This window comes from Mesoplodon mirus (genome assembly GCF_964341445.2).
Source record: "Mesoplodon mirus genome assembly, chromosome: 1".
Taxonomy (NCBI): domain Eukaryota; kingdom Metazoa; phylum Chordata; class Mammalia; order Artiodactyla; family Ziphiidae; genus Mesoplodon; species Mesoplodon mirus.
In genome coordinates, this window is record NC_138976.1 from 10,085,135 (window position 1) to 10,103,902 (window position 18,768).

At 43.0% G+C, this 18,768-nt stretch overlaps 1 protein-coding gene across 9 annotated transcripts in view; it reads left to right on the forward strand.

Moving 5' to 3' along the window:
• Positions 1-18,768, forward strand: part of MAPKAP1 (MAPK associated protein 1) — a 229,547-nt gene that overhangs the window by 157,944 nt on the left and 52,835 nt on the right. For 7 of the 9 annotated variants that reach the window (XM_082617690.1, XM_082617692.1, XM_082617695.1 and 4 more), the window contains one exon: positions 10,339-10,446. The exons of the other annotated variants lie outside the window; for them this stretch is intronic. In XM_082617690.1, coding sequence (XP_082473816.1) covers positions 10,339-10,446 — 108 coding nt within the window. The remainder of the gene's footprint in view (positions 1-10,338; positions 10,447-18,768) is intronic. 9 annotated transcript variants of the gene reach the window in all.

Sequence of the window (18,768 nt, forward strand, 5' to 3'; positions counted from 1 at the left end):
CCACTGAGAGGAACACGGCCCAAAGGAGGTTGGGATGAAAGAGCTCTTAATTCCGACAGGGAGTCAGACAGGGCTGCAGAGAGGAGGGAGATGCCCAAAGGTGTGCCTCCCGACTCCTCCCAGGAGCCCTTCTGCAAGGCTGGATGTTCAAGAAGAAATTTGTTCTAAAGAATTATGATGCTCCTGCATTTTCTCCTGCACAAAGAAGGAAATCTCAGCTGTACGCCCTTTCCTTTCCTCCTCTTGGCACTTTCTGATTGATGGTTGGAAATGATGGCAATACATAAACTATTTTTCCTTTTATTTTATGACCTGGTAATAGCAGTAACATATTTCCAGTAAATGTTTTCTATCGCAATAAAAAAGTTGTAACAGGACTAGAAATGGGTATAGTTAAACCCTAAAGAAATCACACTTTCAGAACTGTGGATTGAGGCAGTAACTCTGTAAATTATTTAACTTAGAAAAAGGCCCCCTCTCCCCGCGACAAAATCAGGGCAAGCGGATGGCGTTCACGTGAAGTGCCCGGCAGATGGGTGCCCGCCATGGGGACTGAGGGGCTCTCAGTTTCAACCCCCTCATGTGAGACCAGCTACCCACCCTCTCTTCCTCCTAGTTTCCCACCCAATGTCTTCACTCCTTTCTGAACTGATAAATGATCTCTCGACCTTACAATTGTTTTTTTTTTAACCCAAAGATCAAGAGGATTATAGAATGCTCTTTCTGGAACACAGCAAAGCAGTGTGGTTAAGAGCACAGGCACTGGAATCACAAACCTGGATTCTTCTGGCCTCGCTGTGGACACGTGACTTAGCCACAGTGTTTTTTCCTCCTCTGTAAAATGGGGATTAGAATAGGGCCTACCTCATTGTTTCATGATTCGGAAAGCTAATGCATGTAAAGGACTTTGTTAAGGGCCAAGGAAGTCCTCAATGTCAGTCACTGTTGTTATTTTCTAAAAGGGCAAATTGATGATTTTGTTAAAATTTGCATAGTAGTATACAGCTGGCATTTATTGACTGCTTATTATGTCCTAGGCATTGTGTTCTGCATAATCTTTGCAATTACTCCACGAAGGTTTGGATCAACTAACTTGCCCCCTGTCACAGAGCTTTTGTAAAAGAGCCAAGATTTTAACCCAAGTCTTTCTAACTCCAAAACCCACACTTAAACCACCACATGTCCACCTTCTAGGATTAGATACTCACAGCAGGAACAGAGGTGTTTACACTTTTTGTCTGGTTTTGTTTTGAGCAGTGAGTTTCAGTTTTATTTGGGGACCTTACTCTCTCCCCTGGGTGACAGCCTCTCAGTTCTGAGGAACTGCTCTGAAGAGGTACTGGAGGAGCCAGGCAGGATATATAGGAATTTTTTGGCTGGGAAATACAAGTAGTCATGCAGACATCTTGGTAAAAGATTACTGCTAATCACAAAACCAGATATATCTAGATGGTTACACTTTGAATAGTTCTGCCTCACACCAGACATGTCCTCCTTTGGCTGGTAAAGATTTGAAGCTGATAATGCTGAGAGCCTGTGCTCTCAGGACTCCAGGGCCAGGCAGAAAAGAAAAGAAACATTTCCTTTCCCTAATTGTAGGCAGAGCCGCCTGCTCCTCAGCTGATGCTTGTTTAGGCTCTGTTACTCCTAAGAGGATGAATGGCTGCCGCTTCTGTGTATCTGGTGTCCTTAAACGCGCTCTAAAAATTAGTCCTTTCCCAGCCTTTGTCTTTAATTTCTGATTCTAGCTGACACCTTCATTAATGGTCTGGTGCAAGCTTTCTGTCGACTTGAAGACTACTGTGTAAAAATGGTTTTGCTGTCCTATCAATAATGGTCATAATTTCCCCAATACTCTCATCAGCAGTGAATTGAGTCTTGCAGCAAAGGAATGGAAACCCCAGTGCAGTGGTTTTAAAGTGATTTGTCTTGCAGACGGCGTCCTATTTCAGTAAAATCAGGTCAGTGCTGCACTGCTGGGTCAGATGTAAGTCTGATACAAATTAGTTGGAGGAAATTGATCATTCCAACCTTAGGTTATTTTTAGCTTCTGTAGCTTTTTAATATCTCTTTTTCTTTGTTTACATTTGCTTTAATAAAGTTTAATCATCATTGTCTCCTCAGTTTCAACCAAGCCTTTGATAAAAGGAAAGAATGCTGTCTCCCCACCCCATAGAAGCAGCCTTCCCTTCACAGTTTTGGGGTTTGCTCCAGTTATACCATTGTTTAAACACTTAAACCCACTCCTGCTCATCTTCTCTGGCCGGCCCCCTTTCTGGGGTTTGTTTATTGCACAAACTGACCCCTTGACCAGTCTGTTCTTCATTGCTATTGAAAGTTAATGGGGGCAAAATTGCATTCCCAAACATTTGAACCTGAAGTGGCCAGGGCCGAACTTAGTTGATCTCTGGTGATCGGTTCAATTTAGTTACGATTTTTTGCCATTAGGCTGGGGCTGAATGATGGTGATTTGGTTGAGGCCAAATGTCTGAAGAAAATTGGCTCTCTGATAAGAGTGCTGTTATCAGAGGGGGCTACCTTCTCATTTACATTTAGATGAGTATTGATTATTTATTTACTCAGAGAAGTGAGATTCGTTTCCAATCTTATCTTTCTCCTCTCTGCTTGTCAGCAGAAAGAGAGATAGAGCTCCTGACATCAGGCCAAGATAACAGCACTTTGTAGTAAAGATAAAAGTTGGAATGGGCCTTTTTCTAGTCTTGACTGAAAGGATAAGTTTTAAAAATTAGAACTGATGGGCCATGCTTTCAAAACCTTTCCTGAAGGTTTTGCAGTTTAACTAGGAGGGAGAATTGGTTTATTGGAAGAGCCTTGGTCTTTCTTCTTTTGTAATAGGAATGGTATTTAATTTGATTATATTTGGCTGTTTCACTGAGAGCAAATTATATATTGGCTTTTTAGAGGAGGATAAAGTGTGACCTTATTGTCATGTCAGCATGTTCTTTTTTTATTATTTAAATTCCAAATTATCCAATCCAAGCCTGGGCGGGAGTATAAGCTACTAGTGGTTATCACTTGAATATGATTCGGTGCTTGTATTAAGATCAAACAGAAAATGATTACAGTCACCCCTAGAGGAAGAGCTGTCAGCGATGGAGCTGACACTAGATGTGAACATTTTAGCGTAGCTGATGTTAGGGCTGAGCTCTGATATTGACGGCGTCAGCTTGTCGGTGATGGCTTTGGCTTTAGCTCAGTGAGGGACTTGGGACTCAGCCGGCCCCTGCCATAGAGCAGACAAGGCTTGGTACAGCCTGCCGAGCGGGCCTCCCGGCCACCAGTCTCCTTAAGCCTGTTGTTGGCAGTGCCGCCAGGAGAAGTGTACCAAAGTATAAAGCTGATTGTGTCACTCCCCTGCTCTGTGAGCATCTGTTGCTTATAAGAGAGAATCTAGACTTTGACCAACAGTCTGGGCCAAGCATCCCAAGCGCCAGCTTCCCCTTGAAACCCCACAGAGCCTAGGCCCTTTGCACGTGGAGTTTCCCTTGGTCCACGTGGGCTCTCCAGTACCTCCTTGCCTTTGCACATTCTGTTCCCTCTATAGGAGTGCACTACTTCCCCTGCCCTCTCCCGGCTCCCGGTCCTCCTTCAAGACTCAGTTCAGATGTCTCCCCCTCAGAGAAGAAGTTCATTGTCCCCCTTCTGTATTCCCACAGCGCCTTGTCCTTGCCTGGGGAAGAGCACTGACTGGGGCTCTTTGACAATTTCATCTGCTCACGTGTGTCTTGCCACCTCCCCCAGCCTGCCTGAGGTCAGGAATCATTGATTATTCATCTCTGTGTCTGGGACATTGTTGATGCTCCTAAAATGTTTGTTAGATGAATGTATGGATGGCTTTGTAACACCACACATCTTTTGACATCTGTGCTGCCATGGTTTGTTCAGTGGGTTCTGACATATACTCACCATTTTTAGACTGTATTCGTAGGACCAGAGAGACTAAGGAACTTTAGGAATCCTGGCTACTGAACAAGTCTCCGATCTTAAATGCTGCTTATAACTTAAAAGCAAGCTTGTTTAAATAGATCTGCATGCCCTCCTACCCCACACTCCTACCTTGGACACACGTGAGAAAGGGTACGGACATCTGCTCTGATGCCAGCGTTCCCTGCCACTGTGTACCTTCCCTTAACGGGGCTGTTAGCCTCTTGTGACTCAGGTTAGGCATTCGCCTAAGCCTCACCACAGCGGTTCCTGCTCCAGCCTGTCCTCAGCAGCCGTCACTGAGCTCATCTAATCATCATAGCAACCTTCTCAAGGAAGTTGTGTTATTCTCATTTTACAGATGAGAAAATAGGCAGAGATTGAGTAACTTCCCCAGAATGCATAGTGAGAGGGTGCAGACAGAGGAGTTTTCTACTCAAAACCCAGCTTTTCCTCTTATTTGCTCATGCTTAACTTTTTCTGGCTACAAGCAGCTCTTTCAGATTAAAGCAGCTCTTCAAGCTGGCGAATGGAAAACAGCTGACGTGAAGGTATATTCATGGAAGTGTTCAGCCTTTTCCTTTATCATTTTCCAGATAGGTGGTCCTCCAACTTGTTCCCATGCTCAGCAATAATAATGATAGTTTAATTTGTTTATATCCCACTTCAATCCGAAAAGCAGTTGGAATACACTGATGGGATAAAAAATGCATGAATTGAAAAACTACTTGAAAGAAAATGGAAATAAAGGTCCAGAGGATTAACTGACACAGAAATGTGTGTCCAGTCATCACACATTTAGTGCTGAGCTTCCTCCTGGGCAAAGGAGAAAGGAAAGCAGTATCAGTTAGTTACAAGATTTATGTTAAACTGTCTAAAGGTACAGAACAAGCTAGTTGCTCCGAGGAAGTACAGCTTTTCCAGATGGGGAGGTCTGAAGGAGGTTTCTCCCATGGGCCTTTAGAAATAAGATGCAGAGTGATAGGGGCGTATGGCTTCTCTCTCTTCAGGCTTTTGCTCTTCCTTCCCGTTAGATTTCAACTCTCAGCTGGCTCTCAGCCTTTAAGGAATGGCAAGCCACATGCTTTTATGTTTCAGTCAAGGATTAAAGAGATCGAGGAAGCTGAACTGAGCATGTATCCACCATCCAACAGATACTACAGATTTTCTTTGAAACTTATGTGTTGAGATGTTTGCCTCGGGTTTATAAAATCCCATAAAAATCCTGCCTGGGCATTATAACTTGGAACCCTCCCAAAGTGCCCAGAGCAGTATTTTGTTCCTAGACCATTCGGTGATGTGGTTTTACTGCAATAAATACATCATCGGAATGCCCAAGCAGGTTTTCTTGTCACTGCAGAGTAACTGCTTCCCAGAATCTTCCTTTTGTGTCCTCTGCTGTGAAGGAGAGGGTATGTAGCTCCATGTGCAGCTGTGACATTTTAAATACTCTTTCCAAAGGGAGGATGTTGCCTTGAGAACTGTGTCCTATTTGGTGTGAAAGAGCCTCTTATATTTTTATATAATCATCTCCTTGGCAAAAGTATGTTAATAGAAACTGACCTCACAGCTTGTCTTTATAAAATGGCTTTTGGCTGCTGCTTTTCTCTCCTCCTGTGTCAGCTGCCTGAAAATTAAATTAACATTTGCTAGAAACTATTGTCTGATATATAGTAGGTCTGGGTTGTCATAATCTTGATTATCATCAACAGAGATATATTAAGAACTTATGAGTGAGCCACTGTGGTATGTAATATGTAGACTGTAGGCCTGGGCAGTCCTAGGTATGAATCCTAGCTCCACCACTTCCTGTGGGACATTGAGCAGGTTATTTAGCCTGTTAGTCATGGTTTCTTCCTCTGTAAAATGGGATTCATACTCTTTACATCCTAAGATGACGAAGAGTAAATGAGACGATCTTTATAAAAGGCCTAACGTAGTATCTGGCACATAGTAGGCCCTGTTCTGTTCTGTTATGATCTCTTATAAAAGTCTGATGATATGGCTGATGATGATGATGATGATGATGATGGTGGCTGACACTTAAATAACACTATTAATGTTCTAATTGCTTTACAACTATTAACTTATTGAATCCTCAGACAGGCCTATAAACTAGGTGCTATTATTAGCCCCATTTTATAGATGAAACAGAGAGGTTAAGTAAGTTGGCCCAAAGTCATACAGCTAAGTTTCTCAGCCAGGACTAGACTGAGGCAATTTGGCCCCAAGTGCATGCCCTTAATCATCAGGCTGTCTTGCTTCTAATATATACTGTGCCTCTCGTTACGCAGTGTGACCTAAAGTTATCAATCTGGCCTTTTCAGGGGAAAACGTGCAAAATAGTCTTTCTCTGTGAAATATCTTATCCAGTGTTTGGGCAAGAATTAGGAGAGAAATTGAGATTTGCAATAGGCAGTTTTCTGTTTGGGTCTAGATCTCAAGTCTCATCTACAGCTTAACTACCCTGCCTTCCCCAAAGTTAAGACCCATCCGTCCTTTGCTAAGTTCAGAAGTGGGTTTCCAAGTTGTTCCTTAGCTTTTATGGAAGACCATGGAGTACCGCAAGTGGAAGATGATGCACAACATGTTAGTGACTTAAAAAACTGGGCATACGTAGGAATATTCTGAACGACAGGGAGAGAGTCCTCCTGGATGGATGGAAAGATAAGGTGATCCTGTCTTCATAAGGAACCAGGATACAGCCATAGCATGGGATATTTAGCATGTGTGGATTTCATTAAAATAAATTATTTCAGATCATTTATCATAGAAATGAATGTATAGAAACCACAAGTTAAGTAATTTAGAACCCAGGTGAATCCATGAATCTACAAAAAAATATATACTTATGGTACAAACTATGGCTTTTTGTTATTAGTCTGTAATTTACAGTTTGTAAAAGGAAGAAACCTTCAAAATACATAGGCTTTAGGGCCAAAGACGCTTGGGTTTCATTTCCCCCTCCTGCTTCCTACCTGTGTGATCTTAGGCTAGTTACTTCACCCTTCCAACCTTCAGAGTCCCAATCTGTCAAATGAGGATAATAATATCTGCCTCTAAGAGTTGCTGTGAGGATTCAGTAAGGTAACATATGCAGCATGCTTGCATATAATGGTCATGCAGTAATTGAGAGTCACCATAATATAATGAAGCCTAATAATACTAGGCTTCAAGGAGAAAGTCCTAAAGCTACTTTTAGGAAACAAACTATTTAGTGGAAGTATCTACATTGACATATACACACTGCCATATATAAAATAGATAATCAACAAGGATCTACTGTACAGCACAGGGAACTCTACTCAGTACTCTATGGGAACCTATATGGGAAAAGAATCTGAAAAAGAATAGACACATGTATATGTATAACTGAATCACTTTGTTGTACACCTGAAACTAACACAACATGTAAATCAACTCTACTCCAATATAAAATAAAATTTAAATAAGTAAATAAATAATATTATAGTCCCCCCCCAAAAAAAGAAAAGAAATATCTACAAAACCCAAGAAATAAGAAAGTGAATATGGAATGGTGGCATTTGTGGCTTAGAGAGTGATACGGGGACTTGTGTTTAGGGATAAGGGGCCCTTCCTAGTACTCCCTGCCTCCTCTGGTTTCCCTCGTCCACATCTCCCAGACAGCTACAGAGACCAAAAGGAAAAAGAGTACGAAGGAGACCAGCCTGAAATATACCCTGATGTGGCCAGGCCTTGGCTCCCTGAATCAGGAGAGGGGTGGCTTGCTTACCATCCAGTTGTCAGGTGGGCGAACAGCTCTAGATGCCCAAAACCCTATATATACTGTGCCTAGAGAGGTTACAGGGTTGCTTAAGATGAAAGTATTGATCTACATAAACAGATGATGTCTAGTTTTGATTAAACTATTGCAAATGAAAGACCCATTGGAGATGCCACAGGGTGTGGTAATTACAGTATCCTCAGAAAATTGGCATAGTAAGAAATTGGAGGACTTATAAGTATATACGATGTTTTAAAAATTATAAAAGTGGAAAAAAAAAGAGAGAGAGGGTTCCCTGGCGGTCCAGTAGTTACGACGCAGGCTTTCACTGCCGTGGACCCTTGTTCAATCCCTGGTCAGGAAACTAAGATCCCACAAGCCGCGGCACAGCCAAAGGGAAAAAAAATTATAAAGGTAGCCTTTATTTAAGTAAGTATAGGAAATTTGAAAAATACAGGAAAACACTAAGGAAAAATAAAAACATTCATTATCCCAGTATCCAGTGTAACTACTATTCACATTCTGGAAATAACCTTCCAGTATGTACCCCACCCCCCGCCATGACTTTACATATATTTTTCATAATTAAAATCATCTTACACATATTGTGTTATAATTTGCTATTTTCATAAAGTAGCATATTATAAACATGTTCGATAAAATCAAATACTTTTGCAGCATCACTTTTAATATCTCCATGGTATTACACAATATTTTGTTTAACCAGTTTCCCTGTTGTTAGATCTGGGTTATTCCCAACTTTTGACTATCATAAAAAAATGAATTATTGTAGGTAAACTTTGTACCCAGATTTCACTGTAAAGTCATAGGAGTGGATATCATTGCATATACGCTATGTTGCTGGGAGATCTAGGGGTGGGACAGTTGGAGATTAACAGGCCAGTGTTCTAGAAGGCAGCTCTCTGGGTTCAGGGGTGGTTCTCTTCTCTCTAATGGTCTGCCCACAGCTGTGAAAGGTGGGTGTTAGGGAGGGTGGGCGGGCAGAGCTGTGGGGGGAGGGATCATAGGAATCTCTCACCAGCTATATTTTCTTAAAGTTCAGCTGGGCATGACTTTTCGGTGATTATTTCCACCAGTGAATATGAAAGCATCCAGTGATGAGCAGCAAGCATGCTTGGTAATTGACAAATGTTGCACCGACAGGTGATGGGTAGTGGAGAATAAGAATTATCTGTATTTCCGTAACTTTACTTGCTTAATAGTTTTGAAATTAAAATGGAACTATGTATAATGTTGAACTACAATACCTTCTTGACCTGAATACAGTGTATTAGAGTTTATAAGAATTGTGTAGACTTCTGAGCATGTATTTCCTTAAATAGTTGTATGTGTCTTGAGCATTGTTAACTTAGTGAAGGTTTAAAACCTGTAAGTAGTGTAAAAAGGACTGAATGTATGTAAGAACTCTGATAATTGGCAGAAATGCTAATGAAATACCAATTAGAGGAAAGATCAAATATACCATGAAAGTGAACTGACACTCTACAGTGCTGCAGATGAACTTAGAACGTGGGGGAGGAGAATGACTTGAGATGAGTGAAATGCCTCAGACTGATGAAGGAGAAGTGTTGGATGTAAATAATCAACAAGTTGACGACAGCTGAGGAACACATCTAAAAATATGTGTTCCACCTGGGAGCCCTGCAAGGCCTCTGATGCTTCCTCAGATCTCTCACACCTCTGCTGTCTGACCAAACACGCCTTTCATAGTCAAAATAATAAGACAGTTTCTTATACCTCTAATCTTTCAGTAACCATTAACAACAGGAGCAGTCTTTTGAATCCGATCATTGGACCCGTTAGGTGTTATCTGAGAAGAACAAGATTGTCGTTTGGCTTTACAAAGAAATACATGAATAAATGTATAAATGCCCCAGTGTTTTAAGATCTGCCAGAATCCCTTTGTGATGCAGGGTAACTGATATTCCTGGTTTTCAGTATTATTGAACCTCTGCCTCTTGTGTTTTCATAAATATTTCAACAGAAACACGGATCAGCAGCCACTTGTCCTTCTGTCACCATAACCCCAAAACCTGGAATTTATTTTTTAACCCCATCTATGTTTTAATTTTTTTTTTGCATTTTTGGACTGTCATTATATTCGAGTTCTGAACATACCTTATTCCTGCTTATAATTGATTATTCATTATCATACAATAATTATTAATAAATAATTTTGTAGGACTGCCTTCCATGAGGCAGGTACATTACTACGTAAGCATTTTTCCTGTAGCATCTCTAATCTTCACAATAATCCTTCAGAGTGTAAGTATTCCCACATTACATATTAGGAAACAGAGATTCAGAGAGGGTAGGGTCCCTGCTCATATCTGGGAAACCATCGTAGCCACATTGTGATTCCAAGTCAGTCTGACTCAAAAGCTTTCTATCTCTCATCCTGTTTTGGGGAGAACTGAGCAAAAATAGACCTGATAATAGAACAGACAAGTGTGTGAAGCCGTGTGGAAAAAAACCTCAAACTCTTCCCTCTTGGATCGGGAGACCCCAAACAGACTTCAGTGTTTTCCTAATGCTTTATCAGCTTTTCACTGGGGTGTGGTGTTCTTCCAATGTTAAATTCACTGTTTCAGACTGCCTCCCCTCCTCCTGCCCCTTTGATCTTCCAGGCCCTCAGTACCGCCTGGAGAAGCAGAGCGAGCCCAATGTCGCTGTGGACCTGGAGAGCACTTTGGAGAGCCAGAGCGCCTGGGAGTTCTGTCTGGTCCGCGAGAACAGTACGTTGGCCTCCTCGCTCCGTGCCTGCTTTGTCCGTTGCAACATGCTTAGAAGCCCTGTGTTGGGGAATACTCACTGGTCTGGCCTCCCTGGGCTGGTTTGAGGTGACGTTGTTCTCCAAGGCAGACATCAGCCTTCATGCCGGAATTGTATCCCAGAGCGAAATGATTGATTTCATGCTTTTTGGGAAACAGTCTACATCCTGTTTAGCCCTCTGTGATTAATATTTATCTGTTAGACTGTATCATCCTAAGTTAGGAACGGTCCTGGAAACAGTTTAGAAGTATGAGGCCTTTTCTGTGGCAAAGGCTATATTGTATGTAAAGCAACTGGCCCTGTCAGTAGTATCACTGTTCAGTCATCAGGTTTTAGAAAATTCTGGCCATTTTCATACTCTTGGCCGGAGGCAATGTCGTGGTTCCTAGTGCTATGTAGAAAGCTTCTTTAAAAGTTCAGTTAATTTCTTTCATTCACTCTTTAGAGTTTCAGACTTATGAATTTTAGCCATTCCTCTTCTCTACACTCCCATTGACTTTAGGGGCGAGTGACACGTGAAAACTGTGGTCACAACAGCCAACTCTCCAACATTCCTGCTTCAGGGCTTTTACGCAGGCAGTTTCTTCTGTGTGGAACACTTTCCCCTACTCTGGTTAACTTTTTTATCCCTCTTCTCAGTTTAAATGTCACCTTGATAGAGGCCACCTGTGATCTCCCTGTCCCCTCATTGCCTAAACCTGACCCGTTCCTCATTTGGGTCCCCTGTTATATTCCATCATAGAGCATACTACTTTTTTTTCATTGCATGTATTTCTGTTTATAATTATTTATTTTTCCCAATGAGTGTTTGATGTCTATCTCTCGCACTAGATTGTCAAGTCTTTGAGGGTATCCCATACCAGGTTGACGTTCATTCATTCAACAAATATTCACCCATCACCCACTACGGGCCTTGTCCTGCGTATAGTAACTCTGTAGTGGATTCCGTTTCAAAATGTTTCATGTTGACTCCATGTTATACGAATAAGATAAAATGTTATTTGTTAGGATCTTGGTATATATTTTGGATATATAACACTTACACATGCAAAAAAATTTCAGATAACAAAGCATCTAAAGTGAAAACTTTTAGCCTCTCTTCTCTCCCCTAATTCCTCTCCCGGAGACAACAGTTGTTCCCAGTGATTTTGGTGTCTTTCCAGGGATCATCTAAGCATATGCAAGCATATTCTGTATATGTACGTGAATATACCCACACAAAGACATATATATACACACACGTATTTCCCTCCTTTTATTTTTTTTATTTAATTAATTAATTAATTTTATTTATTTATTTTTGGCTGCGTTGGGTCTTCCTTACTGCGTGCGTGCTTTCTCTAGTTGCGGCGAGCAGGGGCTACTCTTCGTTTCAGTGCGTGGGCTTCTCAATGCGTTGGCTTCTCTTGTTGCAGAGCATGGGCTCTAGGCACTCAGGCTTCCGTAGTTGTGGCTCATGGGCTCTAGAGCTCAGGCTCAGTAGTTGTAGCGCACGGGCTTCATTGCTCCACGGCATGTGGGAACTTCCCGGACCAGGGCTTGAACCCTTGTCCCCTGCATTGGCAGGCGGATTCTTAACCACTGCGCCACCAGGGAAGCCCTTCCCTCCTTTTAAAAACAAAATGGTAGCAAACTGTCATCAGTGTTCTACATTTTTCTTTTATCATTGTAACAGTATGTCACATAGAGAGTACTCCATATTCTGCATCAATCCATATATTATTCTGTATATAGATTTACCTCTTGCATTTTTAACTGCTGCATAGTATTTCACAGTATACTGTGATTCCAAATTAGATGTGTTCTGGGTTTGTTTGGGTTTCTTCTTTTTTTTTTTTCTTTTAAGATAAGGTTCTTATACTAGGAAATAGAAGCTATGAGGATTGGTGGATAAAGATTTGAAATCTGAGCTCTTGTTGTCACTCCACTTCTAAGTACGAGCATAGTCTTAATTAAGTTGTATGACCTCTGTCAGCCTCAGCATCCCCATCTTAAAGGATTTGCAAGATACTTTCAGTGCTTCCCTTTGAGTCAAAATCACTTTGTTAGTGAAAGAAGACCGTACCAGCATTTACAAAGTGTGCCAGGCAGTCCATGGTTTGGAATCAATAGACTGTTGTAACTAGTCTTTGTAAAGTGGAAGTAAATTATAAAAACAATTTATTCTTTTTATAGAAAAGATTTTTAAAATTTTTGTGAATAGAAATTTCAATCAAGAACCCATATTGTTCCCCAGTAGCTACCTATTAAGAAGTTAGATTGAGGGCTTCCCTGGTGGCGCAGTGGTTGAGAGTCCGCCTGCTGATGCAGGGGACATGGGTTCGTGCCCCGGTCCGGGAAGATCCCACATGCCATGGAGTGGCTAGGCCCGTGAGCCATGGCAGCTGAGCCTGCACGTCCTGAGCCTGTGCTCCGCAACGGGAGAGGCCACGACAGTGAGAGGCCCATGTACCGCAAAAAAAAAAAAAAAAAAAAAAAAAAAGAAGTTAGATTGAAACAAAGAAAAATATTTCAAAAACAGAATTTTTTTCACTTCTATTGCTATATTTGATCAACACAGGCTTGTTATCCTTAAAGCCATTTTAGAAGTGAACTAAATTATGAGCATCTATTATGCAGTGTTTAAGAGAATATGCAATCAAGCCAGACTGCCTCAGTTCACATTTTGGCCCTGCCACTTACTGGCTGTGTGACCTTGGACAATTTACTTAACCTCTCTTAGGTAGTTAATTTACCTTCATAAGGCTGATAGGAGGATTCGTAAGGCTGTTAGAAGAGTGCCTGGCACATAATAAACACTCAGTAAATATTAACTGTAATTAATAAATAACAGAAGAGCAGCATTCTGTGGCTCACAAAGCAGATGAGGCATGGATGTGGAGGTCTGGAATCATAGAACTGTCAGGACCCTCAAGGAGGTGTGTGGTGGGGAAGGGAGTGATGCAGAATGGAGGGGAAAGGAGAGTGGGGGCCAGAGCAGATGTATAAGTCTGTGTCACAGGACCAGAGAACTTAGAGGCAGTGTACCTTCCAGCAAATGTGCTTTCGTGTCCCAGAAGAGGTGTACCTGTAAGTAAAAACATTTGATCGAGAAGACTGCCATAAGAGTAGATATAAGCCCTTCAGTTTTTTTTCCACAGGGGGACAGGGCATGGCTTTTTATACCAACCGCATCAAAGGATGTTTTTTTAATTATTCAGGCCTTCTGTTGTAAGGCATCACGCTAGACATTTTGCTCTCTTGTGTAATGTTCACAACCACCTTCCAAGATACTATTCTAATTGTGGCGAGACGTTGTGATTTGCCCAGAGTTAGCTAGTCAGTAAGTGATAGGACCGGAATTCTAAGTCAGCTATCTGACTCTGAAACCCACCCTGAGATTGTTGATAAAACAACCTAAATTTTCAGTCCTAAGAAGGGTGATGACAGTTGTCTTTGTACACTATGAGAGAGAAGCTTGTGAATGAAGCTAATATGATAAGAGTTTCTGCCTAGGGACTGAGAGGTAGCATTTGTGCTTGGATCTTGGCCTAAGTAAGAAAACGACAAGCCAAAGTCCTTGGGCTTTCCAGTTTGGACTCTAGTCTGATAATCTCCTACATCCTTCAGCCAACTGTCTGCTAGAAGCTGGAATCAGACCAGAAGGAAGCCTGAGTACATTATGGAGAGGATGTAACATTAGAAGACTTCCATTCTTGTCCAAGTGTCTATATAAATCCTGGCACCAAATTGAACCTCAATTTCATTTTCTGCCAAATGTTGCCAGTGACCTTTTCCTTTACCCACTGATCATCTGTGGATAGCCCATCCAGAGCCTTAGAAGAAAGATGCAGCATGAACCAACCTATCGTTGCCATAGCTTTCAGAGAGAAACTTGGGAATTTCCCATCATCAGAACTAAAATAGACCTGAAATTGAACTGGCTTTATGGAGTGCCACAAAGTGTCAGACGCTGTGTCTTCCCTGTTTTATCAGTCACAAGTGTGCCCACATAGTAGTTCAGTATAGTGCTTAAAGCACAGTCTTTAGAATGAGGCAGACCTTGGGTGGACACTGCAGCCTCTGACATAGGACACATCATGTCACCTCTCTGAGCCTCAGTTTCCTGTGTAAATGGAAGTGGTTGAATCTATTTCACAAGGTTATTGTGAGGATTAAATGAGATAGAGGTGCTGCCGTTATTAGGCTAGAGTGGTCATCATCTTTATTTTATAGAAGAAGAAACTGAGCCTTTAAGGCGGTGATTTGCTCATCATCCTGTGAATAATAATTAGGGGGCCTAGAAGAATGTGTCTTCTGTCCATTAAGTCTAGTGAAAGAGCTGAATCTAATTATTTTGTTTCCTAAATAGAAGTTGCTATAGAAAGGGGATTCAGTTCTTTAAACATCAGTTTAATCTCCTTTGATCTCCTTTCCTTTTCAAGGAGACCTTCCATTATTTCAGTACCTTCATGAAGTTTCCTTAATTTAAGGCTATACTAAGGAAGAGCTTCAACTCGAGGTGGGCAGTCACCCAGACAGCTGGACTGTGGCAGGGGAGCGTATCTCTGGGTCTCAGTTTGTGGCCTCTTTCGCCTCCTTTAGTTTCTCCTTGAAGACCCAGGAGAAGAGGCCACTCCTCCTAGAAGCCTCCCCAGACCACCTGGCTGCCATTCCCTGGGCTCTGGTAGAGTCCCTCTCCTTACCCCTCTCTGATCACTGATTCCACTGAACGGATTTGCCCACTCCCACACTGGACTCTGACCACCCACCCCCATCCACCAAGGGCAGGGCCTGGGTCTGAGTTCCCCCTACATCCCAGTGCCTGTGGCCAGGTGCTGTTCATTCCCAGGGAGGGAGGGAGCCTCCTGAGTCCCTGGCATCACCAGGCTGCTCACTAGGGCACCGAGGGGCAAGTGTGTGATACCGTTTAAAAGGAACTTGGGCTTTGGGTGAGCGTCTTCAGGTATAAGGGTTTCTTCGTGGTGGTACTTGGGATTCCCCCCTCCCCACACCCCACCCCCCTCCAATTTACTAAATAAAAAAGCAACTGTAGACAATGAATGACTGCTTCTCCTGGTGTGTTTCCATCTCCTCTTCGTGGTGCTTATTCTTAGTGGGCCAATCCCTCCTCCCACGTGTGCTCTTTTTGCCAACCCTAGAGACTCCCTAGTGGTTCTACTTGGCTTCTGGAGGGTTTGCCTTCTTCAGTTACAAATTACTAATCTCTCCAATTTCTATCATGTGACTTAAGTACCAGGGCTTTAAGCCTCTTTTATTGTACCACAACAGCAGTCTTCAAAAGCAAAAAAAATGTGATCCTGCAAATAAACTCTGTTTACAAATGGAAATGACTTGTGGTGTTCATGGTACATATTTTAGGTTGAATTACTGCTGAAAGCCAGTTACGTGTCTGGCTCTGGTGGGGGGAAACGTGTTCACTGTAAGGAATTTTCTGTATGGGTGAGAGTTTTTTCAAGTAGATATTGGATAATAGCTCCCTGCTTGCTGCACGCTAACAGAATTTAAATGGGGGAAACATTATCCCCGAGGCCAGAATACCTATGTGTCTCCACCTCTTGCTGTCTGGTTGATGTGGGCTGGTTGGCAGTGTGTTGAAGGGGAAAGGCAGGATGTTTGAAGCCACAGCATGACCATAGGCAAGTCCTTCTCTGAGCTTCATTTCCCCATCTGTAGGGCTACCCTGTAGGAAGGAATCCCTACCCTGTACGGCTGTTATGAGGATTAAGTTGAGATTGTGTGCCTTAAATGCACGTGGTAAAGTGCAATGCCCCATGAAAGAGCTGGCCATTCCCAGGCTTTGTGTGCCCAAGACACAAAGCGAGTGCTTGTGCGCAGACACCACGGCTAGTCTGCGCTTGTGTGTGTTGGCCTTTTCCCTCTAGACGCTTAGACTTCCCACAGGTCCCTTTGGGCAACAGCCTGCACCAAGGGTAGGTGGTACCTAGGGCAAAAAACAGTGCTGATCTGAGCTGGAAGCAAATTTGTGCCCTGTCCACACCTACTTCTTCAGTAGTGAGTGCATTGTGCTATGTGGGCTAAGAAATTCCACATGAATTGCATTTTTCGTTCTCCCCCTTTCTTGAAAGTTCCCCCCTTTTCATTTTATCATTAGGTAGTAATTAGTATTCAAGGGAAATTGGTCTTAATATATTAAAATTGGTTAAAATTGGTTAAGTGCATTTAGACCTGTACCACAGCCAGTGTCTGATTGGAAAATGTAATTGGGGACTCTGTGTATGTAATTAATTGAATTACAATTAAGAACTTTCATTAAGCAATACACTGGTACATTAGAGCAGTAAGGAAACATGTTTGACGAGCCACAAACCCTGTATGGGCTCTAAGTGGGGGCACAGGGATTTGCATCCCTCTGGTAGGCTCCTGGCCCTAGAATCCGCCCTGTAGCCCCTGACTAATGGTTTGGTAATGCATCAGGTGACATTTCTGCAGTGACTCCCCTGATGGGAAGCGGGGTTCTTCCAGCATGTGTGCCCTCATTCTCTGACTCTGGAGTCAGAGAGAGAGATGCCTCGGTGTTGATCAGATGTTGCAGTTCTTAGATATTTTGTCACGTAAATTGTCCAAAATGCCCAGGCTCTTAAGAAGACTCCAGGGCTTCCCTGGTGGCGCAGTGGTTGAGAGTCCACCTGCCGATGCAGGGGACACGGGTTCGTGCTTCTTTTTTTTGCGGTACGCGGGCCTCTCCCTGCTGTGGCCTCTCCCGTTGCGGAGCACAGGCTCCGGATGCGCAGGCTCAGTGGCCATGGCTCACAGGCCCAGCCGCTCTGTGGCACGTGGGATCTTCCCGGACCGGGGCACGAACCCGTGTCCCCTGCATCGGCAGGCAGACTCTCAACCACTGCGCCACCAGGGAAGCCCTTTCCTGTGTTTTGAACAGGGGCAAAGACACAATGGAGGAAAAGGAAGTGATGGGAATTCTGACATCAACCTAACTTCCAGGCAAACCTGTAATGAGCCAGTGGTTCAGACGCTTGAATGGTCATGCTTCATCCTGTACAGGCTTCACCCTAGACACATATTTGTTCATTCATCCCCCAAATATTGACGGCCCCTCCTCTGGGCCGGTAGAGAGGATACACAGCCCCTGCATCATGGAGCTCACAGTTGTGATGAGTGCTGTGAAGGGTATAAAAGAGTATATAGCAGGGGCCTGGAGCTGGTGAGAATGGGAGGAGAAAGCTTCCTTGAGGAAGAATAAAAAGGAGTTATTCCCCTAATGAGTAAGAGGAATGTTCCAGGCCAAGGGACTACTTGTCCAAAGCTCTTAAGAAAGAGCTAGGTGTATTTGGGAATGAATGAATGGAGTGGAATGAAATGAGCAAGGGAGAGAGTGCTGGAAGATGAGACTGGGGGACAGGCAGGAGCTTGAATGCAGAGCTGACACCTCCCCCAGCCCCACCATGCCACCTCCATGATCCGCTCTCTTTAGAAATTCTACAAACCAGAAATCCTTTCTTTCTGATCACCTCATAAAACAAGATTATCCTGATTTATTGAGGGTCTGAAATCTCCCCGTGGAAAGGCTCTGACTCCAAGAGTTTAATCAATTAGGCACTGACAGCAAGGATCCCTACCCTGGTTGTAGCATGGCAAATTCAGTGAAGGGTGTATCCTACAGTACGACCCTGACGGCTTTGAAGAGATTACCGCAGAGGGGCAGGCAGGTGCGCGTGTGTATATTATAGTATATCACCTATGGATTATTTTTTAGAGACCAGCAAAAATGACTAGTAGCCAAAGGGAAGTGTTTAATAGAAGAGAAGTTTTGGGCGTCTGAGTCTTTGGGGATTTAAACGGCCTTTGGAAAAAAAAAAGTGATGGATGTAGAAAGCTAAAGGAGAGTTTTTCCTCCATGACTCACTCACACATCTAGCTTTGAGTCTTACAGAAGGAGTAAGGGGAGTTAGGTTTTATCCCTGATTGTTTGTTCTGGCAAAGGCAGGTGTGATTGTGTTCTCCTTACATACTGCTATGGCCCATGGATTTATACATTCCCAGCCCATCCAAGGAGCATTTTACCCAAGGGGTTATGTGGTGGTTAAGGGCACAATTTTGGAATTAGACCTGGGTTCCTTTCCTAACTCCAGCTTGTATTAGTTGTATGGCTATACTAGCAGGATGACATTCTGAGCCTTATTTTTCTCACTTGTAGAAAGAAGATAATATTATCCAACTTAAAAGAGCAGTGAGGGCCTCCCTGGTGGCGCAGTGGTTGAGAGTCCGCCTGCCGATGCAGGGGATACGGGTTCGTGCCCCGGTCT